The sequence below is a fragment of the Spinacia oleracea genome, chromosome 4 (genome assembly GCF_020520425.1).
Source record: "Spinacia oleracea cultivar Varoflay chromosome 4, BTI_SOV_V1, whole genome shotgun sequence".
Classification (NCBI taxonomy): domain Eukaryota; kingdom Viridiplantae; phylum Streptophyta; class Magnoliopsida; order Caryophyllales; family Amaranthaceae; genus Spinacia; species Spinacia oleracea.
The window spans coordinates 125,482,646-125,508,155 of NC_079490.1; the positions used below are offsets into that span (position 1 = coordinate 125,482,646).

Genomic DNA, 25,510 nt, shown 5'->3' on the forward strand with positions numbered 1-25,510 from the left:
TACAAAACTCAAAGATCCGTTACCAATTATATCTCCTCCATAACAGTAAACAAATACCCCATTTTTGGGTTTTGCTTCATGGTGTTCTTTAGATGATCACTGAATCAAAGAGTAGTGTTTAGTAGTGAAGATGAAAATTATTTAGGCTCTGTTTTTTTCACCTTATTTTCACTTATTGTAAGAGAAGATAATATAAGTTAATATAAGATAAGGGTCAATAAGTTGAAAGTGCACCTGTTTATAACTTCCAATAAGGGCCAATAAGATAAGATAAGATAATATAAGTATAACTCAGGTGAATCAAACGGTACCTTAGTAGAAAGTAGGGTGAGATAGGGGAAAAAATTGAAAAATAAATAAATAAATATAAACAAAATGATATTTAAGTCACTTCATGCGGCACACAACAATATCACAATGGATGGTATGTGTCCAAGTGTCCACTCAGCCATTTTGTGAAAAAAATTCATGATTTTGGTCCAAGATGAAGTGTCCAGTGTCCGTACCCATGTCCGAGTGTCTAGGATCCGACACGGGTACTTAAGGTGAAATGAAGTGTTTAGGTAACATAGGATTCAATATCCTTTACAGACAACAACAGGTTGTCCATAACGATGAACGTCTCAAAAATTATCTTGGAAAACTTGCAATACCTTAGGCTATTTTAAAAAATTGTTAAACCACAGGGTTATCCTAAGTACAGTATTCAGAATGTTCGTCATCCTCCTACCCCCATCCCCCCCCCCTCCCCCAAAAAAAAAAAAAAAAAAACTAAGATTAACTGAGAAAGCACAATGGGAAAAAAAAACGAACTCAATAAAGAAGAACATATGAAGACCTGGTAATTAAATCCTTACTTGACAGGGAATAAAAAGGACTCTCTGAATGCCACGTTGATATGAAGTCAGGTGTTTTTCAGCTAGACTTGAGGTGATATGGCGATAAGTCGCTACATCGTCAACCAAATTAGATTTCTCCAGTCTTTGACCAATGCCATGGACCATAAATACCAAATGACGAACCGGAACCTAAAAATTACAAGATTAACATTACAGGTCACCTAGCTGGGAGATGAGAAAAAACATGTTTGAGAGACAATCTCCAAGGAAATGAAAAACTGTTCAAAATAACTTATTTGCAGGAATAATGTTCAAACGAAGACTAAATTTTAGATAAGCATTTCCAAAAAAGATAAATGGCAAATATGAATATGAGAACACGCAAATGAGTTTGTGTATATTCCTCAAATCTCATAAACACAAACAATTTGCAAGTTTTCACCTAGATCAAGAGATCAATCTCTCCCCATACCACACCCGCTTTTCTTCTGATCCCATAGCTGCTGTTATAATAGAGATACTTGGCAACTGGACAAGAACATAAACTAGATTCCCCAGGTCAAGAGAACAAGCTACTCTATAAAAAGTAACAGAACATAGTCACGATGACCATTTACTAGCTCAATTCCAAAAGCACGAAGCAGAACATGGTACCAACTGTTCCCGAGTTACATTAGACAAGAAAGAAAAGATGGCACCATTGTCAAAAGGTTTTGAAGGCACTATCTGCTGGAAAGTCGATCTTTAGAACGGACAATAATCCTGCTGCGGAGACATCTGACATTTCAGATGTATACACATCAATGATTACCTTAACATATAATACTCCGTATCTAATCATCTAACAACTGTTAACATTGCATTTGAGACAAATTTGTCCAAAGTCTTGACACTCAGACGTTTTGTAGGTACACCACAAAAAATAGCCTTCAGTTCCTAATTTGCGACAGTATTATAAGCATCACACCTCATTAAGACATACAAATGCTAGATTAACATACCAAAGATACAAAAGTTAGAGCTCCTATCATTATTTTTTCTTTTTTTTTCTCACTGGGAGAGGGGGCATAAAAGAAGAAAAAAAGCATGCACCTCCGAACAATAGTCGTCCATCTCCTCTTCCTTTTGCTGACGCAACTCATCCTACAAGGAAATAATAAAAGTTTAAAAACCAACAGGTCTATATAACATAATTAGACAACTGTACTCAACTACACATCATCACAGAAGGCAAAAACATCTCAGATATGATCACGATATAGATGGCAGTTCAACACAGAACCACTTTCACGAGCAATACAGATGATTTGTGGCTCTGGCCTAGTGACCTAGTACGAAACATCAAGCATTTGCTATTCCTCCATCACCAATGTTAGGCTATAAGCACTACAATATAACCATTTGTTCAGGAAATTGATTGAGATAATTTGAGAAATCATTTTGAATGTCAACAATTGTCTTCACTACTACATAAAAGATTCAGGTGCATTGATAAATTGGATGATAAAGCCCTCACTGACATCAAGTATAATTCAAAAGATGTCAGTTTCAGTACTCAAAGCAACTAAAAATATAATGGATACACACAGGGTAAAAGAGCCTATAAAATGAAACCTGTGTTGGCTTCGGAGACAGAGATGCAGCATATCCTCGTCTTAGTTTCACACCATTTCCCCCCAAATTGATGATACTGGAAAAGCCTGAAGCATCAACATTCAGCCACGCCTCCCATGTGCTGTCCTCTCCAGTGAAGAGGGCATGCAGACCCTGCATACCGGCAAGAAATAATTACATTTGAACATGAAATAAGAAACACTACTCCACCCATGACAATATCATACTGGGGTATAGCCTTGCAAATCAACACGAGCGGCAAAAAGTCCAGATGGTTGAAATGTCCTCCGGTGCCAAACCTAGAAAGGAAAACCAACCATGTCAAAGACGTTAAGTTCTCTACATCTAACCAAAGAAAATAATAATTATTTCAGCCAATTTCTCTTTCTCTTTCTATCTTAAAGAGAAGGGAAATTGCGTTGAGGCCAATGGTGGAGATGTGAACATAGGCTTCAATGGCCCCTTTTATTTCCACAGAAAAGAAAATTGCTAGACTCAAAGCAACTGATTGCAGCAATCAAGAGTTAAACTAAGCTACCTCTAAAGTTAAGGCAGTATCCAGAAAAAGAGTAAATTAAGAAGGAAAAAAACGTAGATTCAACTCCAAGCAGTAAATTCGACAATGCAGTACATTATGTCATGGCGATTGATAAGTATATTTAAGAATATATATTGGGGTGAAACTACTTTTTTCCAATGTACTTATAACTAATGAGATGAGCATATTGAAGAGTGGTCTACTTTAAGGCGTTTAAGCCTTTGAAAAACTAAACATCAATTATTTACCAATGCCACTATCTATAACAAAATGCACTGATATCATAATATGCCATTTTGCATGACTGAAAGTTACTCTGCTAATTTGCTAACTAGTGAGTAGTGACTACCAGTCTTCCATACACTGGTCAGATCAGTAATTTGCGTAGACAAAACAATACGCTAGGGCTGTGGGCTCTGTGCAAGAAAATGGATATGAGACATGTTTGAATGCCCTCCAATAACCAATTAAAATTATCTATATTTTACCCACAGTAAACTTCCAAGAAAGAGCTCCATCCATTAACAGATGAGATTTATCACAGTTTTTTTAGATTCTAGAAATAGTATACATCTCAAGGGCACACAATGATGTACAGCACAAATAAAAATATCCAAGTAAGCAAAGAAAATTGATTAATGTAACCACACATGCATTTTTGCATGTTTGTCCTTCCAAACTAGTTAAACTTTCACCACTGGCAACAATGGCAGACTTTGCTCAAATAGTAATCTTAACTGAAACAGAATTTAACTCCGTCACACTACTAAAGCAAGAAGATTACAAGCAAAGAACTGAAAACATTTGAAAAACATAATAAAAAAAAAGGGATAACCAGAACAGGGTAGCATTCTAGTCTACCTGTCTACGGTATGCAAATTCCAGCTGTTCAGCAATATCTTCCCGAAGGGGAAGCCAATCAAGTCCTCCACTTTGCGCAAACCAATGACCTCTTAGAACACGCCGATTCTCCCCACTCCAGTACACTGGAAAGCAGTGTCGTTTCACCAAATCCACCTGAAATATTTAGCACATAGAAGGGTGACCAAATATCCAACTGATTTTAACAAATAATCAAAGTGTGCTTAAGTTAAAATGTTTCCTCTTACAAAAGAAAAATAAATAAATAAGTAGCAGAGTTTCTTCCCATATTTTAATCAGAAACTGGCAAGTATCTGTTTAAGTTTTCATGCAGAACTCCTTGTCCTATTTAATGTCAGAAAAATCACACATATGCATGTGTATGTGTAAGTATATGGTCTTTTTTTACAAGGAAAAAAGTTACACTAATAAACCAAGAAGTGTTATTTTTCTTATCCATGTTATTTTTCTTTAATATTTTTTCTTGTTTTACTTTCATTAATTTCACTTTCTCCCTCTTCCTTGTTTATTCTTTTAACTTCCGCTCCTTTCTTATTTGATTGGTCACAATGACGATTTCCTATGACGATTCATGTTAACCGACCACAAATCATTTTGGCACTAAGGCTTTGTTGTTGTTGAATAAACCCAGAAGTGTACATTAAGTCAGCAAACTGAGAAACAAATTACAGATTTATTCAATTCCTTCGACTCTCCCCAATTGAACAATCCTTTAAAGCCCCACAATCCTTTGCCCGGCAAGATGCTAGAAAAGTTACATTGTCCCATGAAAAATCACTCGAGACAGTAGCTCCAGAAAAATATGACCATTGTGTTCCAACTTCCAACCCAGTATTACCTGATTTGCGGTTCGGTTTGGTACGGGGTACGAGTTTGGGTTCGCGGGTTGGCAGTTTTCAGGTTTGCTAGGGGTATAAATTTCCAGTTTTCTTTTTTGGGTACAAATTTCCAGTTCATACTTCGTATTACAATCGTACAGAGAAAAAAAGTTGGATAGAGAAAATAGTCAAAGCGCATTTGCTTGAAAGACATAAGTCGAGTGTTTACTATGCAGTGAATTAGTGAATGGGAGTAAATTTTCTTTTTCATGTGGGTTTGATTCCAGGTTTTCAACATCACCTAACTTATCGTATTCCCACCCTAGAATAAAAAATAAAAGTAAAACCAAAGAAAAAAACCAACCAACGTACAAATCCCCACCAGCAATACAACAAACATGAAGAAAAACAAAAGACTGTAAAAAGTGAATTATACCGCCTGAGAAGCCATGGCTGAGTTTGAAGAAGACAATTCATCCACGGAAACAACAATTGGCGATTCATCTCGTTTTTCCTTCTAAAACAAAAGCCCCTAATATATTTTTCTTCTCTCGCCTTCCCTGACTTTCAATAGTTAGAAATAGGGTTACAGATTCAGGACGACAATCGCTAATAGAAAGGTTGCGTACTTAGGGGTAGTCAAGCAAGGAAGGATTTACATTAAAAGACATCCAAGAGTCTCCCGTCCGAACTCTAGAATCCTCCAAATCTGATAAACAATAAACAATAGATCAAACATAGGAGCTAGCTCCTCTACCTCCCGATCATGGTGTGGCTTAATACATGTAAATCCTACACATTCCCACAATAGAAAGTCGGTACTGGAGCATTATAAAGTGCAGATAAACCGTACTCCCTCCGTCCCAATAAAATCGTCACACTCTCCATTAACGTCCGTCCCAATTTGTCACACTTCTTTTTATGGCATGGACCCACAAATATTTTATTTCTCTCTTTCCAACACTAAAAATTATGACCCCACTTCCTCACATTCAATTAAAAAAAAAGTCCTCCAGTATCTCCATCACATCTACTTCTTTATTAAAATAGAATAGATAATCCTACAATTTCTTATAGCATAAAACTCCATGAAAAGTTCGGTGCAGCGATAAATTTGGGATGGTGTAAGTATAAACGAGGGAAACAATCACAAAAACGATGCTTTCCTCTCTTAATTTCCTCCCTAAACCAAACACGTTGACCATCGCAAACTTTAAACCTTACCAAGGTAGTGAAAAAAAATTTGACACTTGTGAAATGAATTTCAAAGGACACTTACGAGAGTCACCCGACTTGCATCTCGAGCATCCCACCCATTTTGACACAAACTAAACTTACTCTTGATTAAATTTTACCAAAGAGAATGATGTTCTCTAGGAAATCGCCACCACCATTCTCCTACAAGAGCAGTATGTCTAATGATCACTCTCCCAGCCCCTAGTCCTCCTGCCTTTGAACGACACACTAAATCGAGTAAATCCCACTTCACGGGATGATCCTTTTGCACCTCTCTGCAACTTGGCCATAAGAAATCACTCATAAGCCTCTCGATTTTGTGCAAAAGACCAATCGCAATTTATAACAAAGAGAGCTAATAAGGGGGTACACTTGACGAGCATGACTAAATAAGCATAATTCTGCTCCGAAAAGAGAGGTACACTTTCTTCCACCTATAACCTTTTCAAAAACTTCGAAATAATTGGTACCAAAAAATTCTCCATACGCGGATTTCCTCAAAGAGGCCGATTCTCCACTTCATAACCAACCAAAGAAGCATAGGCCTCAAGAGCAGAAGAACCAAAAACTAACAACACCTAAAATACATTAAGATATATTGATTCGCAACTCAGAAACCACCTCAAAAATCAGAAGCACGGTGACCCCTACCTTCTTAAATTGTCAACACCGAGTTACAAAAACAAAACAAAAACAATATCTACGTATTGTAAATGGGACACCTTAACTTCAGTACACCCACCATCAAACCTTTTGACACCCCTCTCTCAAGCATTCTCCAAAGAACACCAACCACCAAGGTGAAAAGAAATGGTAACAAAGATTCTTACTGACGTAATCCCCTCAACGAGGAGAACCATACCTTAGCGGGTTCACCAACACAAGGCATTGGACAAGCAGCCACCTATCCAACACCTCCACCGCTTCCCAAACCCTTTCTTTCAAGAACAATATCAAGAAACTCTCTACTCATCCTCTCTTAGGCCTTCTCAAAAACTACATAAAAACCACCCCGTCAAAGCCTTAACAACGAGTATCACCCACAGCTTCATTGGCCACAACACAAGCATCTAGTATATGGTCCTTTTTGGTGGCCACGCTAGTTTATTTGGTTGCACTCTTTGTTAAAAAAAGCGCGCCTAGGCGCAAGCACACACAGGTGCAACCTTCAACGCTTACAAATGCTCAGTGGCAGCGCAATATCCAACACGGCAGGACGCTTTTGAAGTGCATTTCCTGAGGCGCAAGGCACACGCTTTTTGTCCCTTTTGGCAGCCGACGACCTGACGTGGCAATCTTCTTAATGTTTTTTTAAAATTTTTAACTCCACTTGACATATCAACCCATCCAAACGGTCATATTAGTACTTACTGAATTTAGAGAAGAGGACCGTAGGAGAGAGAAAGTAAACCCCCAATTCAATACGTCTCCTGTCTTCCCTGGATGCTTCTCTTCTCATCGGCTACTTCTCCGTCGGATTTTGACCTCATCCGGGTATGTAATTATTCTCTCTTCTTCTCTCTTCTTTTCTCTCCTTCTCTATCTTCCTTTTTTTTCATTTTTTCTTGTTTTCAAAACTGGAACCATTTTCTGATTTTGTTTTTCTTCTTTCTTCACTGCTACTTTTTTTTTCTTCTGCTTTTTCTTTCATTTCTATCTCTTGTTATTGTTTTAGCAGTACGCAATCAGTATGTAATTTTTTTGGTAGTGTGGCAGCATAATATGTGTTAATTTTCATATTTTCAGCTTGTTCATTACCATGGAAGGTTCTAATTTTGGCACTCCATCAACGGGATTATCCCGGTGCTTATGAACCGGTAAAAAGATATGGAAAGATGGTCCATCAGCGGGATCATCCGGTTCATTTATCTATTACTAATATAATTATCGATTTTTCATGAAATACCCCCGAGTTTTGCCATAATTCATCAAATGTCCATCATGTTTCAATAATACTCCCTTCGTCCCAGAATAGTCGTTACACTCTCCTGGGCACACAGTTTAATGCGATAAGTAGTAGTGTGGTTATCAAGTATTATTTTATTAAAAATTAGATGTGATGGAAGTTAGTGGGGTACTTTAATATTAGAGGAAAGAGAACGTAAGGTATTTTTATATTGAAGGATAGGAGAGTTGAAATTAAAATATTTGTGTCGTGAGGCAAAGTGAGAAAGGGACATCTATTAAAATATAATAAAAACTTTCCTAAAATGGGTTGGAAAAAAAGTGTAACGAGTATTGTGAGACGGATGAAAAAGGAAAGTGTAACGAGTATTCTGGGACGGAGGGAGTACATAAAATACCCCCATTTCAATACTTAATACCCCAACTACCCTAGTGACGGTATCAACCCCAATTTAACCCGTTAACCCCTAATTAACCCACCATTAACCCATTTCCCCTTTTTTCTTTCTCTCTCCCCCTTTCTTCTTCCCTAGCCTTTTCTCCATGGTTGCCCCCTTTCACCCTCTTCCCAGATGCCCAATTGACCACCACCACCAACTTTTCCGGCGCCCTCACCACCCAAAATCCTTGTTCAGGTTTTCGTCCAAAATCCTCGCCGCTGAAAATGTTTTCCTTTTCTCTCTGATTCTAATTTTGATTTTGGATTGAACAAACAAAAATGAGCGGCGGCGATGCGGAGGAAGCGAGGGCGGCGAAGCTCAAAAAGTCGTTCCTTCGTACGGGGAGTTGGTATCGGATGAGTGGTTCCATCAGCGGGAAAGATCCGATCAGTAGTGGGAGTATGGTGATGGGTTCAAAGACAATCCAGTATTTTAGGTTTCATTGCTAATATGAGCGAATTTTACATCTCCATTGTCTTCTGTGTTCTTGTCGTTGCACTTGGCCCTACCCAATTTGGCTTCACCGTATTTTTTTCCCCTCTCTCCCTTTAATTTTTTCTTTCGTAGTTTTAATTCTAATGTTAAGGTTTTATCTTTTTAAATTCTTTTATTCTGAGTTGGGATTTTTTTTACATTTAATTTTTGCATTGTGGGTATTCATCCCCAATATAATCCTCCATCATGAAGGATCTTAACCTTAAAGTGAAGGAGCTAGCCAATAATGATGATTGTCTTTCAATGGATGAAGTCTGAAGGAGAGGGAGAAAGAGAAACAAAAGAAATGGGTGGGTTAGTGGGTTGATTAGGATGTTAATTAATGGGTTAATTAGGGATTAGTGACTTAATTAGACGTTATTGGTTTATTATAGGGTCGATGACGTCATTGAAAGTATTTAGTGTATTAAGTATTGAAATAGGGGTAGTTGGGGTATTAAGTATTGAAACAGGGGCATTTTATGTATTAAAGAAACTTGATGGGCATTTGATGAATTATGGCAAAACTCGAGGGTATTTCATGAAAAAACCGTATAATTATTATGTTGTTTTGAGTATAAAGTGTGTTAATTTTGTTTTATATTGATTTTTAAGGTTTTTTAGAAATTTATGTGCGCCTCATACCCAAAAGCAGCGCGCCTGAGCCTTAGCCTTGCACCAGGACCCTTGTGCGCCATAGTGCGCCTTGCGCCTTTTTAAACCAAGGCAAGTTTGAAGGGAAACAACTATAAATATAGATCATTCTTGTCTACCCATCACTAGTAAACCATAGAACCTTCTTATGGCATATTTGTTGTACAAAGAAACACATCAATAATACGTGAAGAACTCTCCAAAGAAAATATTATGACAACTGATCGGCTTGTATTTGGTAAAGGTTTATGTCAATCCATGCCACTTCATTCCTATTAAAGATTTAAAGATCAGTACCCCTCTCCGCATGTGACCCAAAAACCATTTTAACTGCTTGATTCAACAACAAAAGCTCGCCACAAAGATGAACACTCTACTAAATGAAATGCCTAGACAACAAGATATATGTATGAAGATAGAAGTAAAGAATCTCAAGGACAAAGAAGGAATGGAGAATCTAGGAAGTGTAATCAATGAAACAAACCAATAAACAAGTAAATGATACACACCAAGTAAACTTATATCCTTAATGACAAACAAATTGCGAAGTTGACTACAAGCAAACCCTTTCATCAACTCATGAGAACCAACATATTGATCTTGTGGAATACATGAAAAAGATAGTAAATGGAGATAAAGGTAACAGGAGTTTTAAAATGGTCAAGCGTTTCCGTCTTAAACAGCAAGCAAGCAGAAATATGAAAAAAAAAAACTAATTGGATATGGCATTATGGCCTAGTCCATTTAAATTTACATTACCACCTAAACATGGAGTGAAGTGCAAATTGGAGTCAAAATTTCCATACCCACCCAGATGTCCTAAAATTTTCACACAAAAATTAGAAACCTTTTGCCTCAACTTCTTAGAGCATGTACATTGGTTGGCTCTTCAAAAGAGCTCTTGGAGGGCTCTCCACTCTCTCTTTACCACTATCTCTCTACAAGACATTCTCAAGAATTCATTCCTAAAAACAACCAACATTGTCGGTTCCCCAAGTGAGCTCTTCAAACTCTTTTTACCATTTGGTGGTCCATAATTAATTGTCTTTTTAACCAAAGTTACTATCTACTTTTCAAAGTTATTCTCTATTTTTCAACAATAATCATCTCTCGGAGGTGTCTTGGGCAAGAGCTATCTTGAAGTAGCTCTCCATGAAGAGCTACTCAAGAGCCCCTCAGCGCCCCAATGTTGGCCAAGATATAGTTCTTGTTGGAGAGCCACTCCAAGAGCCCCAATGTACATGCTCTTAGTTGTGTTTGTAGAAAAAATACATTACAGGGGGGAATAGACAACAACTTGTTTAGGTTTAGAGGTTTGGAGGTTACAAATTTAATGACCACATAATTTACCGCTATTAAATGCAGAATATACAGAACTAAAGAAGGCGATATTGTTCACAAGTTCGCAGTTGATCCATTCATTGACCACGAAATTGGAGCTAATAATACCTCATAGAGACCACCCTTGACCGGGACTCCAACTCTCTCCTCCTCAACAACATATAGTTCAGATGTTAGAGGGTTCCGTAGATCTGCTTCAGTAGTCGCACTGGTCTGTCCTTTCGGGCCTTCACTGCATTCTGCATATTCCCTCCACCAATAAGACAGCAATTCTTCCTCTCTCTGTTGCACAAAATAAACGAGGACAGGATATTATTTAACCAAGCCCCTATAAGATAGTTATGAGCCCAAGACAGAAATGGCAACTATGGCAGACTATACAGGACACAGCAATAGGTTCATGACATCAGGTCTCTTGAAGATTGTTGTACAATAGAAGACATGCGTTATTCAGTTATTGTGAGTGTCTGAGTGACACTTTACTTTATTTATGGACCAAAGTACGCAAGACCAATTAGCCTGAGAAGCTGAGATGATAAGTTCTTGCCTCCTATTTTTTATATATGACAGTGGTGGGAGCAGTGTATAAAAAGGGGTAACTAAGATCTGATGCGCAATTAATTTTGTTAAGTGATGCACCAAGATACAATGGGACACAAAAGAAGCGCAGAGGGATACATCCCTCAGTGCGCATTGAGCCTTTTTATACATTCGGTGGGAGTCATCATAATGACATAACAACAGATTTAACAATGAATTGCCCTTTCTACTTTCATTGGCATTCTGTCATCAGTATAAATATTACTTGCCTAAATTACTTCTTAATCGAAACCCAGAAACACTTAAGGCTCCTAAAATGAACTATTTTAAATAGATTTGACAAAAATGCAAGAAAGGAACATATTTGACATCAGATAATAATATATTCCGAGGCATTCATGTAATCTATCTATCTATACTAATAAATACATATTTTAAACAGGATGTTTTGCATACCATGATGCCATATGTCATCTCTTTGATATTTTATTATTGTCTAAATATACCACCATTTATATTCATCCTTTCTACTTCTCATCTTTAATTAGAGTTATTTTCCCTTAAATTAGTTTTGTTTATTTCACATTCTAATTTCAATTTCACTATACTCCAAATGAATGATATTTTATAATTTCAAAGTTTGCGTATCCTCTCCTATATTACATAGACAATATAACCGATTTTTTTAAATTAAGAAACCCATCACATTGGATAAAAACTAGTCAAGAAGAAAGCAGCCTCTATCGCAAGTGAATCCCTCATACCGAACCGAAAATACTCTCCTTTACCAACAACCTCCGCACGCGGAATCGAGGCAGCCAACTCTGTCCAACCACTACGCATCAGAAACAATGTCACCGAAGCTAAACCGGAATAGACGCATTAATATAATTTGAAAGTATCCAGAATCAATAGTTAAACCCAAAGGAATACTTAAAAATTATAATCATATTTTATTCAACTTAAAAATTATAATCATATTTATTCAACTAAAAAATTATCAAACTATAAATAAAAAGTGAAAGAAAGAACTCACGATTAAGACCCAAAGGAACCTTGCAAAAGTACCACCGAACATCACCACCATCAGAATTGCTCCTAGTTTGTGCCAGATACTTCTGCCGACCTTCGAATTGCTCGATTTCATCGGCCAGTCGTCGAATATTAGAAGGCGTGTTCTTGAGCAAATCAGGATTTGTCTCAGCTTCTTCTTCAATCACACTGGCCTCTGAAATTGATGATTCTTTGCGATCAATTTGGTTACTTTTAGCAACCCCGTCATTTCCCATTTTACTCAATCGGCCACTTCGATTTGACTAGATTGATTGAAGGAAAAGTGCCCAGAAATGGGTTGAAGAAGTTGGGGGAGAAAGTAGGAGAGAGAAAACGAAAGAGAAGAAAATATGAACTCGAATATACCAGACGGGGGCTAATAAATCACAAGCTGAGAGGTGCTCGGCTTGTGCTAGAAAACTCTTTCACTCATGCTCGCTAGACCTGGTTATTGGACAGGGTAATCCAATGGATATAGGGTTAGGGTCAAGTTAATAGGGCTTTTATTAGACAGGGCTCTTATTGGGCAGGGCCTTTATTGGATAGGGTCATTATAGGGTCAAACTTATACTACAATCATTTTGAAAATTAAAATAGTAATGATACAAAAAATTACGTGTATAGCTTTGTATTTACTTGTACTTGCACATGGCTCTTTTGTTTTTCATTTTTCATTGCTCGTTTATTGACCGCCCACTAATGACCCGCTATTGACCCGCGACCCGCTTTTGACCCGCCCATTATCGACCCGCTAAAAATGACCCTTTCAATACCCGACCCTCTTTTGACCCGCACCGACGCTGACCCGCCCCGCCCGATAACCAGGTCTAATGCTCGCTACTCGTAAGGTCGAAAATTCCTTGCTTGAGTGGTGATCGTTTGTGTACGTGCTCGTGCTCGTGCTCGTTTAACTTGATGTTTGCTCGACTCCACTTGCAAGAATATTTGACTTGACAATTACTGAACATATATCTCTAATAGCTATATCCAAGAGTTGTCCTTTGTTGGGGCGGGCAGGTCAGGGCGCTGCCCCCTTAAAACCCTAGCTTAAAAAAAATTGTAATCCAAACTCAAAATAGCCTTTGGCCCCCCAAAAGTGAAAATTCTAAGATAATCATAATAAAAATGACCATGGTAAGGGAATTAATTTAGACCACATAAATTGATTTTTTTTTTTGACAAACTTTTTAAAAAGGCGGTCTGACTAGGGGTGTTAACGAGCCGAGCCGAGACCGAACCTAGGCATGCTCGGCTCGAGCTAGACACTTTTGAACTTAGGCTCGGCTCGAGCTCGAAGCTCGACGAGCCTTGAAATTTGAGCTCGAGCTCAAGCTCGAAATTAAGACCGGTTTGGCTCGAGCTCGAACGAGCCTAGAAAAATAAGCTCGTAACATTGAGTTAGGCTTAATGGGCTAGAAGCTGACCCAAACCTACTTGGCTCAATTCATATTTAGCTTCAATGCCAATAACGATCCAAAGTATTAATCTGGCCAAAGAATAGTCATGTCTGATGCATATCCAGCCTATTTATAAAAAAATTGAGTTGGCTTCTTGCCTATCTGGTCGATGTGGGAGAAATAAATAGCCTCCTCAAAAACAAAGTCCTACTTTGTCGAGTTAATTTAGGATTGTCGATGTGGGAGAATAAGTAACTTATATACGAGAGAGATAGAGAGTTTGGAAAAGAGGAAGTATTGTGAAAATACTCCGTATTGAATTAATTATTATCATATGTGTGGGAGCATTTTGTCCAAAAACATGGATGATGATATGATTCATACGATGTAGTTTTAGTTTTTGGTTTTATTATCCTAGAAAATTGGTAAATTAAAGAAGTCCCATTTATTTAGTAAACAAACCAAATGGCCCAAATTTAAGATGGACATAGTAATATGGGTTTAATTTATATGCATCTCAATCTTCAATTTGGTTTCAATCAACCGATGTGGGACTCAAACTAGTGTCACGTAGTAAAAAATATCATTACTCTTAATGTAATCCCCCGTAATTTTATACATTTCATTTATATATTTTAACGTATATTTAATATATTTAAATAAGAATTTATGAATTTTGGAAATAAATATATAATTAACGTATATTTATTTATTACTTTTTAATATTTTCAACGATTTACGAAATCGAAAATGATTTTAGAATTTTAAGTTGAAATAATTTGAATTACGAAAAATTGATTGAATTTAGAAAACGATCCTATTCGGTTTTGGATTCAAATCTAAAGCTAAATTCCTAAGTCTAGCCCCAATTGAACAAAGGCCAATATTATAAACCATAACCCCAAACGACCCTATACTCTAGTTTCTCTTCAACAATAAGTAAAACAAAAAAAAAATAATAAACAACCATTTAGAACGGAGGTAGTAATTCATACATTCAAAAACAGGGGAAAATATGGAATAGCATGGGCGTTACAACAAGATACCCTCCTTCTTCACAGGGGACATCAACACTTGGCTGATACAAACATCAAGGCTGAAGACCTAATCCATTCAGAAAATGGACAATTTGTTTTTGTCCTCACTCTATGGTGGTGCTGGAAGTGGAGAAATTGCTCCTACTTTGGTCGAGATGCTAAAATCCCCATTGATACAGTGCCTTCATCCGAGGCAAAGTGGATGAAACATGGGAAGCTACGTTCACAATTGACAACTTTAAAACTTTGCTCAACGGAACCAATGCAAAGAAGGAGGTTCTAAATTCGTTGGTCAGCACCACCGCTTGACTGGCTACTGTTAAACACAGATGGTGCCTCCAAGGGTTCGCCTGGACCAGCTGGTGGAGGGGGAGTAATACGCAACTGCAGGGGTATCTTTTCTCGTGGGTTTGCGGAAAATTTTGGAATGTGCAGTGCCTTCAAAGCTGAACTATGGGCAGCAGAAATTGGGCTCGCAATGGCAAGAGACATGAACATCACCAAGCTAGTGTTGCATATGGATTACCAAGCGTGTGTAGAAGCCCTCAAGAATCAAGAATATCAAGGCGGAGAATGCCTTCACATTATTCAGAAATGTTGTTCTTTAATTAAGTGTGTAGATTGGGAAGTTAAAATAATTCATTGTTATAGGGAAGGCAATAAGATGGTGGACAAGCTTGCCAATGTAGGTGTCAACCTTGAGAACAAACTAGTGTATTTCGAGGCCCCTCTTTCCAAAATCATCAGTCTGTTGTTCGAGGATTTAGTTGGCGTCTCTACGCCTTGATTAGTTTAATGTTTATAATTTTCGGGTTTTGAACCCTCTTCGGCATCAAAAAAAAAAAAGGTTAGGTATTAATTGAAAAAAAAAAAATTCAATCCTCCCAACGCTGTATCATTCAAACAAAAACCGGAGTCGACCGACCCCTTTGACAAGTGTACGACTACGAGAGGATCATTCCTTGGTCGACTCGTCCCCTTTTCTGTTTTGCGGTTTCCCTTTCCCCCTTTCCCCCTCTCCAGTCTCTACTCTCTAGTAGTAGTGTCCCGTTGGCTTAATTATACCCGTGAAATTGAATGGCAATCCAATTTGGTACGATTTTCTGATCGAAATTCTTCGTATTTCAATTGGGTCGACAAATGTGCTGAGCTTCAATTCTTTTTGTTAATGGCCTCTCTTGTAAGCATTTCCATTTCCCTTTTTCTCTTTATTTTATATTATTTTATTACAATGCTATGCTTGTGACTTGTGTATGTTACATCTTAGATTTGGTTTGTAAACTTCGATGCTATAGTTTTGTTGTATGGATTGATTTATCAGTTTTATACTCCGTATCAATTTTTAGCTTGCTTGCTTTGAATTAATCAATTATTATGGAAATTGTAAAAATTCATGATGACTTATGGTATTTGAAATGTTCATTACGTTATTGCATCCTAATTGGGAAGTTTTGTTTCGGGTTTGATTTGATTTAAAAATTTACTCTGTTAAGATCGTGGCTGATTATAAAGCATTCATGAGAATAATTGAACTGCAACAGGTTATTAATTAATTATTTTTATGATTATGGAGATGAGAATCCCAAGTCCAAAATGTTTGATATTGGGAAATTTGTTGATTTATTCAATTATACCCAAGTCGTGGTTCAGAATTGATCCTCACCTTGTTGTATATATAATTAAGAATCGCCGTGATTTATGTTAGCAAACATTTAGAGCTTTTCGATGTTGCTTGCCATCTTAATCCTCCTAGAAAACGGATGTATGAAGTCATGAACTGTTGCTCTTTTCTGAAGAGTGAAGAGATATCGTTATTGGATATTCAACATGGTTTTTGAAATATTTTTGTATGAATTGAGTAGTGTTGCTTTGTTATATTTGATCTGATTCCAGCATCCAGAAGGAGGAGATCCTTTCTTATCTCTCTGCGTTCAATACTTTATTCCGTTGCATGTAGGTTCTCTTCTATTCAATGAAAGCCCTTTTCTTAACGTAAAGAATAGAACATCGAGAGTTATTCTCTTATTCTATACTTGTATGGAATTGCTTCATGAACTCTAGGCAACTACAAATGTAGAAGGAGTGCCGATTTGTCTCTTTTGTCAGTTTTGTGCAACCCAAGTGCTAGGAGACTAGGGGATATACTCTCTATAAGAGTAATTGTGGTGTATATTACGATAATGCTCGGATTCTGAAGTTTTTGAATTGGACAAGAAGGGCAAAGTTATCCCAATTTCTGTAACTAATTTGATCTATATTATCATTTACAAAAAGTGGCCCTCCTAAGACAAGGAGAAGGTATGTAAGCATCAAAAGTGTGATGAAGTATGGTCTGTTCCTGGTTTAGGTGAGACCTGAGAATTAACATCTCGAGTGTTTATGGTTTAAGTTTGTGCTTTATAGTATTGTTGGTGAAGTTGTATACTTGTATGTTACAAGGGGAATAATGAAATGTTGAACTGTTTTGAAACTGCATTTAGGCTCCGTTTGGTAGGGTGTAAAACGTTTTCATTGTAAAATGATTTTCCATGGAAAACATTTTTCAAGGGAAAATAATTTCAATCTAGTTTTCCTTTGTTTGATACCTTAAAAGAAAATGGAAGAAAAAGGTGAAGATTGAGGGGAAAAAAGGAGAGGGAGGTAATGAGGAAAGAAGGAAAAGTGGTTTCCCTCCCTTTCAAACGAAAAAGGGTTTTCCACCTTTGAGAGAGTCAATGGAAATTTGTTTTCCATCCCTTACCCAACCAAACAACGTAAAATGATTGAAAAGGGGAAAATCGTTTTCCATGAAAACGATTTACGCCCTACTAAACATAGCCTTAGCTGTGTAACTCTGTAAGAAAGTGGATGCTGAATTTGGTGAAGTAATGAAATATAGGTATAGAAAAAGAAAAACTTGTAAAATGGACAGAGATTATTTTCGATTAAAATGTAACAATTTTCGGAGATAATAAGGACAGGTGGGTATCCCTGCCAATGTTTCCTGCAGGCTGCAGACAATAACACTCCAAGCCTACTTTACTGGCTGTTGAAAACTCTTTCAACTCAACCTATTTGTGTGTCCCAAATTTATTTGTCCCATTAAAATCAATTACCCCCAAATTTAGAAAGATTCATCATTTCTTGATCACGTCCTCACTGTCTCACTCCACATCACTCTTCTTCTTCTTCCCAAAACCTCTAAAATACCTCCGTTTCTATTTCTAATTTAATAAAAACAGCCAAACCTCTCACATCAAATTGACTCTTCTTCTTTGGAATTTTCCCCGTCATCGCCACCTTGCCTCTTTTTTTCATAACTGGTTACTGTCTACTCTCTTGCACAATGATTTTTAAATGGTTACTGTTATGATGATTTGATAATGGTATGGAGTAATAGTTTTGAGGTGAATTTTGGATGAATTGTGTTTTTATTTGTGGAATTGCTGATTTTCGATTGTCAATTTGTTTGATTTGGTTGAGAGTTGAAGCTCTGCAATAAGTTTCTGGTTTGAATTATGTTTTTATTGTAGAATTCTGGAAGTTTGAAGCATAAAGGGAGTGCATTTTCAAAGAGAATTCTCAGTTGAGTTCTGTTTTTGATTGTGGGACTGGACAATTTGAGTATTGTTTGTGTGTGTGTGTGTGTCTGTGTTTTGTTTTAGTTGTTGAATTCTGGATGTTGACTATTCTCAGTTTTGGGGATGAATTCTCAGTGAATTGTGTTTGTGATGATTGAGTTGATGAGTTTCAAATTGCTCCTTTGTTTTTAATTGGATGCAATTATGAGAATGATTAATTTGTGACTTCTATTTGTTTTAGTAATTAGGAGGTTGTTTAGTTCTCGATTGATGTTGTTTATGCTTCCTCTTATTTTCTCCTTTTTACTACTTACGTTTCGCAATAGATGCATTATTTCTTTTTTCACGTATCCCAGCATGCTTCTTTGAATATTAATATCTCTAATTGCGTGTAAGTAAAAATTATAAAAAATTGATATTTGAAATCCTTGCTTGATACGAATTTAACAAGATCTCACTTGACTACGTTTGTTTTTACATAATGTGAAAAAATAATTGTCAAAGTTAGTTAATGAATGGTGTCCAAGAGAAACGATGCATCTATTGTGGAACAGATGAAGTATGAGCTTTGAATTATTACGTGTTGGTTGGAAGGCATTTTTGTAAATTCTACATATTTCACCTTATTTTTGTTGTTGGCGAGTCAAATTTATCTTAACTACCAGTTCAAGATATTTGGTCTTGTGAAGTGCACCCGGTTAAGGTTGCGTTGCTCCTAGCCATAGTTCATGTTATTAAGGGCAATTTTGCCGAAAAATATGATACTTCATCCATTCTTTTTTAGTTGACACAATTTTTTTTTTATCATGTTTGCCAATGCAATATTTCAATCATCAATGAGTAAAAATTATAAAAATTATACGAAGTATATTATAAATCTGTACAGTGAGACGATTATAACAGACCCCAATGACTATATTTGTTTTTAAGTATAAATCGCAGTTGATAGCCAAAGTAGATTATATGGATAGTGTCAAAAGCCAAATTGTGTCAACTAAAATAGAACTGAGGAAGCATTGTACGTTGGTGAGATTTATGCTTTGGTCAATCGTGAATAAATATGAAATGAATTGTAGCTGCTGTTGGATTTATGTTATTTGTGTGTCATGTTTGGAACTCTAAGGGTGAGAATTCTATTACTGTATTACATGATAGTAGCCCTTGAATTTGTTACAAAGGTGGTTGTCTTTTCAATTTGAAAGGACTGATGCTGTCTTTTTATCTGTTATAGCAGCATCCTTTGGAGCTACACTAGAGCAAGTTAACATAAAATAGAGTGCCATGGCCATGGGAGTTACTGGTGGACAAAAGCTTTCAGGTTTACAGAAGCAAGTCCTGAATCTTTACAGAGGCTTTTTGCGAGCAGCACGTAACAAATCATTTGAAGATCGCCATCAAATTGAATTGATTGTATCTGAAGAGTTCCACCGCAATTCCAAGCAAGTCGATCGCAAGGATTTTGTTTACATAGAATACTTGCTTCGACGTGGTAAAAAACAACTTGATCAGCTCAAGAATAGTGATACTATAAGTTTGTCATCCATGAAGGTTAGTGGGGCTGAGAGTAAAGTTCAGTAGGTCTGCAACTGATGCCATTGACTTCAATAGGAAGCTAGTTAGTGAGTAACTAAGTTTTGAAAGTCAAGTATTTAAAGTTACATATTGTTTACTAAAGTGGCAACACAGGTAGTAATTTGCATAGCAATAATGGTTTTCTAACTCAACAGGGAATACATGTACTTTATTACGGAGTAGTATTCAGTCAAATAGTGAACGATTAACAGAATTTAGAATTGTCTTATCTAGATAGAGTGTTTGTGCATCATCAACGTAGATGGCTGGATAGAGCATTTTATCTTTATGTTTACATGTTGATTTCAAATGTGAACAAATTGTTGTTATAGTTTTGTGAAGATAACGAAAATGTGTTGGCTCATATATGATATAATTATGCCAGAGAAGAATGAGTTAGCAGCTTAGCATGTCTTTTTGAATAGAGGACATCCCTAGCAAAGTCACGTTTATGTCTTGCAACTTTCAACTTTCAACTTTCAACTTTCAACTTTCATATTGTTTTTGATCTTGCAAGAACTTCAGTAAGGGAGAAGCACTGACATCAATCTAAAGACTTCTCTCAAACAAATCACAAGTAGTCATGTTACTGTATTTTTGAATGAATGGGATCTACATTCTGAACGAGTACCTTGAAAGTTAAAACACAACACATAAAAAATCAGCTGTTAGGAAGAGTTTCTGTGATTTGGGATCATTTTCATTCATCATACACCGATTAAAAGCTAAATTTAGTAGCTGTACATGGAATATACAAAAATTTGCACATTACAAAAACCTGTTTTTATGTACAAATGTAGACATCTTTGACCTAAAGGATTACAGGACCAACACCAGAATAACTAGGCTTGTACCTCCCTTTCATATCCATTTACGGCGTTCAAACTCAAACACTACTGTTATCTGACACTACTATACTTCTGATGTAAACTAGATCAGAGTTTCTTTTTGTTTTACACAGCTAACTCTACCACGATGACTTGCCCACTTTTTTGGTTTTCTTGGGTGAATTTTTTATTAGATTGCTGCTAGAGAATGTTAACGGCAATTCTTCTTCAGCAATAATTTCGGTATCTGGCAACCTATCAGAGACCTTATCATCTTTGGTTTTGCTTCGATGCAACTTTGTTTGCTCAGGGTCTTCAGGAATGTCTCGGTACAAGTGATTTAACACAAAGAGAGCAGTATCATAGTCGCGCCAATAGTTTCTGCATATATATAATTATAATGGAATAAATTTAAGGTATCCCTTACCATGATGTTTTTTAACAACTGATTCATTGAAAAAATAAAATCAAATATTCACAGGATACTATACACACTTACGTGTGCGCTCCAATAGCTGAAATATATTGATGCTGAAAAGTTTTATCCTGCAAGACTCATCAAAATTCATATCAGAAACATAGAATGCAATAAACATCCGGAAAAGGGGAAAGTACAATGATAAAAATATTCAAGACCAAAAACAATGCCAACTATTGCCAACATGTGCACTTATGATACAAACTACTTCGTATTAATTACTTTGGAATACTCCTCAAATTCGCAAAACTATTTGTTTCAAAAAAACAAAGATCTCCTTGAATATTCAAAAAAACAAAATTATATACTTTATACAACTATGGAGAAACTCCAATTATTAATTATATTTAATAGAATATTTATTACTACCTCCGTTTTTTCCGAGTTCTATTCCGAGAAACCAAGGAAAACTCAAAATTGGGACTATCAAGTGGGTACTTTTACATGTAGGAGGAGAGAGATAAAAAGTAAGAGAATTATTAAATATGATTTGATTGGGTCCAGTGAGAGAGGATAAAAATATGAATAAAAGATTGACATAAATGAGATAAAGTAAAAGTGAGTAGAACTTAGGAAAACACCTCAAAAAGGAAAGTGAGTAGAACTTAGAATAATGGAGGGAATAGTATTTAGCCTCAATATAATATATTTTCAAAACACAACAATTTGTAAGATGGGCATTATTTTATTTTTTTGTTCAGATAATTTTACAATTTATCTAACATTCAGAAAAAGTATGAATGTATGATACGAGTGTTTACAATTTTTCGTAATACCTTCGGCAAAAAGGCAATACAGAAATCATAAATAAGGTTATATTGATATAGAGTACAATATTTTTTAAAAAAAAAACAAAAAAAAAAACAAAGACTCAATCCCTCAAATTTGCCTCCTCCCAACAAGAAGTATATTTTAAAAAAAGAGTGAAAAGAGCAAAGAAAAAAAAAGTTGAATAAAAACAGGCACAAATCCTCGATTCAGAAAAGAGACAAAATTGGCATCTAAGATAATCATGCTTCGGTACTCTGTTAATTTTATTCTTGCAGCTGAAAGACTAAAGAAAGCATCAGCATGAAACAGTAAAACCTGGTAATCTTTATCAAGAAATATCCCAAAACATTAATTATTCCACTGTGACGAGAAAAAAAAAATTGCTGCTTTAAATCACCACATTAACGAGTCTGAAAAAAGAGAATAATGCCAATCTGGAAATTCAACATTCAGGTCCGACCGTCTGACATTGTAAAGCGCGGAATGCCATGAGTAACTGTTGTGGCAATTGCATTTAGAGCAAAAATATTGTGGCAAATTGGGAATCTTATTTAGAGAAAAAACTTGTGTTCTTATCAAAAAGGAAAAAAATGGTTTCTTGTAGCAATTTCATTTAGAGCAAACACTTGATGTGGCACAAGATGACATAGATGGTATGGTTGTTGAATTATTTCTATGCCTCAGTCAACATGTGTAAATGACGGAATTAAACAGAGATCTAATTCTCAGGTTTCTTAAGATCTTCTGAGTTGTGGTTGGGTAGGGTGACAAAATTCAGCTCTCTTCCGATTTCCAGGGGAGGATGTATGCTATTATTACAAGCGTTCACTTTTTTGTTTACCTTCTTCTGACAACATACCCTACAGAACTATACAGATGAAGTCATATTCTAAAGGGACCCTTGAAACTTAAATTTTCAGTGACAATCTAATTAAAGAAAAGTAGAAAACTAACTTTTTCGAAATTTCAAAGGTACTCCCTCCATGCACCAAAAATTTCCTGTATCCTTTTCATGACATCCATAAAAAGTCTTGTTACTTAAAATGGATACCTAACCCCCTCGACACATGTGGTGAGAACCCCATGGGAATTTCAACTTCCTAAGGAAGTTCCACTTCCCTCATTTCACCCATTTCATGTCAACCAAACTTGTCATTCCTTTAACTCTATTTTCTTGCAGCACAAGAACTAAGCCACTAACTATCTCTCAATCAATATCTTTAATTCTTATTTCCCCACTATTTACCAAAGAACTACCCTAGTCTACTAAAACCCAAAATATGCGTGCACAAACGTAACAGGTAGATTCATTTTCTTTTAGAAAAAGAAACTTCTTCCATAAATCAACAACTACCAGAAAGTATAAAGGAGGACAAGTCCTTATAACCAAAAAAAAAAAGATCACATACCCAATTTTGTTGAATTTTCTGCACCGAGCAACTTTTGAATTGCCCGCCACCTTAGTCCACAAAGAATCCAAATAAGTTATCACAATCCCACCGAAAATCAGCACTCAAAGCAGTTGCTTCGAAAAATTTGCGCATTCCATTCTAAATTTCTAACCGCAAACTCATGGAATTGCCATAATAGCATTTCGACACAAAATCTTGTTCTCCTTTGCCCTTCAAAGCCCACAACTCAGACTAGCAATGATCCAAAACAGTACGTGGGATAACCAGATAAATATTACTAGCCATCACATGATGAAGGAAGCACGACTCACCATTGATAAAACGCAACATGCACATATCCGGCAAAACAGCCATCTCTAGTCTTCCACTTTTGAGCATATCACTAATATTGATTATCCCGACACAATAATGATACAATACAATACCTTAAGAGGAACTTTCACCTTCCACATCAATCTATGGACCAGGAGAGGGAAAGGGAATATCGAAGGCGAAGGGTAGCTAAGAAAGGCGAAACATATAAAGACTAGCAAGAAAAGGTGCCCGTTGTATCCCCCAACCACTTCTAGAATCCTTAGACAGAACCTCATAAATCACAATGAACTCATCTAATTCTCTCATGAGGATGCCTTGTAAATGAAGAACCCAAACGCTGCTAATGTGGAATGCAGAAATTGGCACTTCATGAAAACTGGACAGGTAATAAAATCAAGGGAAACAGACAGAAAACGGTTGTTCCCCTCTTCACACATCCTCCCAAAATCTAATGAGATAGTCATTCCCTACCTTGAAACTAATTAACGCTAAGAAGACATAATATACTTGAAAAATGAATTTCCTAGGGCAAACATAACTTACTTGCATACCACACTATGCACCCCACCAATTTCAAGTAACTTGTACTTACTCCGGTATCCGGATTACACAATACCATATTGGGGTTCGTTTAGCCACTTCGCCACAAGACCAACATTCTTTATCACCAACCATGACACTAAATCCAACCTCATGTGATGGTCTCTTCTCTGCCACTAGTCCCGCACCACAAAAAATCCGCAAACTTCTCCATAATATTTGCAATTGTCACCTGGGATCTTGAAAAGTGAGGTAGTAAAGAGGCATACGAGATAAGAATGAATACAACAACATTTGGGGTTTGAAGTAGTGTGGAGATGAATGCGCAAACAACCGTGGAGGCATAAGGAATGACTTGGGAGGTGGAAGATGGGATGCATGCGCAAACTGTTTGTTTCCCAGCGCCTTTGGCAGGGGTGAAAAATGCTCTCACCCCATTTTCTAGCGCCCGGTTGCTTCTCCTTCCAGCGCCCAAAGTTCTGCTTCTGCACAATTCTTCAAGCGACGTGGATGCTTTAAGGCCATTGATTCGTTTGTATATCCTAACACCATATATATACTCATATAGTATGCCTGTATTAGAGGGTAGTGGTTGTTGATTTTAAGAAAGAGAAAAGCCTAATTGAAAACTCATCCACTTATTAGGGTTTAAGTAAGGGAGAGTTGTGAGGTGAAGCTTCCTTAGCTTAGCTTAGCAATCTCTTTATAAATCTTCATCATTATTTCTAGTGGCTTACTGGGTTTTTCTCCCGATGCTCGTGTTTCCACGGTAAAACCTCTTGTCTTCGCTTCATGCTTGGGTTACTTGTGTAAGTTCTTCATTGTTTATTATTGCGGTTGATCATAAATTAGTTGACACATGTCGAATTCACAACAACAACATGATACTCCTTCCCAAAGAAAAACATACTTTCTTCCAACTATCTCCCAAAAAAAAACATACCTTCTCCCAACCACCCAGTTTTACTAGAAATATGAGAGATAACATGTTCCAATAAAGTCTCGGGGTCAGGATTACCTCCAAGGGGCAAGCCCATAACTGAACGACCAATTCTGAATCTCACACCCCATCAAGGCCGCATACTACCCAAGCACATCTCGATCAAGATTAATACCACCAAGGCCACATTTAGAAAGGTTAATCTCAACCCCGAAATCAACTCAGAGATTTCAAGATAGTAGCACCTCCTAAACTTTTCACGATCTGCTGCTAAAACAAATGGTATCATCTACGTACTGTAAGTGTAAAACCTGCACCCTCTGTCTT

At 36.7% G+C, this 25,510-nt stretch overlaps 3 protein-coding genes across 11 annotated transcripts in view; 1 reads left to right on the top strand and 2 right to left on the bottom strand.

The window, feature by feature from the left end:
* LOC130459928 (phospholipase SGR2) overlaps window positions 1-12,703 on the bottom strand; it is a 30,319-nt gene extending 17,616 nt beyond the window's left edge. The window contains exons 1-8 of one of the 4 annotated variants that reach the window (XM_056827562.1): window positions 12,318-12,703; window positions 12,009-12,105; window positions 10,850-11,027; window positions 3,853-4,008; window positions 2,681-2,752; window positions 2,454-2,606; window positions 1,932-1,982; window positions 858-1,028 (exon numbers count right to left, since the gene is read on the bottom strand). In XM_056827562.1, coding sequence (XP_056683540.1) covers window positions 858-1,028; window positions 1,932-1,982; window positions 2,454-2,606; window positions 2,681-2,752; window positions 3,853-4,008; window positions 10,850-11,027; window positions 12,009-12,105; window positions 12,318-12,570 — 1,131 coding nt within the window. In that variant the 5' untranslated portion in view covers window positions 12,571-12,703. Of the gene's footprint in view, window positions 1-857; window positions 1,029-1,931; window positions 1,983-2,453; window positions 2,607-2,680; window positions 2,753-3,852; window positions 4,009-5,127; window positions 5,262-10,849; window positions 11,028-12,008; window positions 12,106-12,317 lie in introns of those variants that run through there. The other 3 variants (XM_056827559.1, XM_056827560.1, XM_056827561.1) reach the window with 3 other exon arrangements.
* A 2,259-nt stretch (window positions 12,704-14,962) lies between these two features.
* Window positions 14,963-20,203, top strand: LOC130459933 (succinate dehydrogenase assembly factor 1, mitochondrial). Of its 2 annotated transcripts, none has more exons than XM_056827568.1 (2): window positions 14,963-15,948; window positions 19,560-20,203. In XM_056827568.1, the coding sequence occupies exon 2, from the start codon at window positions 19,610-19,612 to the stop codon at window positions 19,904-19,906; it is 297 nt and encodes a 98-aa protein (XP_056683546.1). In that variant the 5' UTR covers window positions 14,963-15,948; window positions 19,560-19,609; the 3' UTR covers window positions 19,907-20,203. The 2 variants fall into 2 exon arrangements, with proteins under 2 accessions (XP_056683546.1, XP_056683547.1); XM_056827569.1 differs by having other exon boundaries at window positions 19,563-20,203.
* Window positions 20,204-20,566: 363 nt separating this feature from the next.
* Window positions 20,567-25,510, bottom strand: part of LOC110802742 (phospholipase SGR2) — a 30,588-nt gene continuing 25,644 nt past the window's right edge. For all 5 annotated transcript variants that reach the window (XM_056827564.1, XM_056827565.1, XM_022008192.2 and 2 more), the window contains 2 exons: window positions 21,227-21,273; window positions 20,567-21,108 (listed from right to left, as the gene is read on the bottom strand). In XM_056827564.1, the coding sequence (XP_056683542.1) occupies window positions 20,868-21,108; window positions 21,227-21,273 (288 nt within the window). In that variant the 3' untranslated portion in view covers window positions 20,567-20,867. The remainder of the gene's footprint in view (window positions 21,109-21,226; window positions 21,274-25,510) is intronic.

What these genes read in the sequence shown, in the direction of transcription:
- LOC130459933 (XM_056827568.1), top strand. Translation starts at nt 19,610, where the DNA reads ATGGCCATGGGAGTTACTGGTGGACAAAAGCTTTCAGGTTTACAGAAG.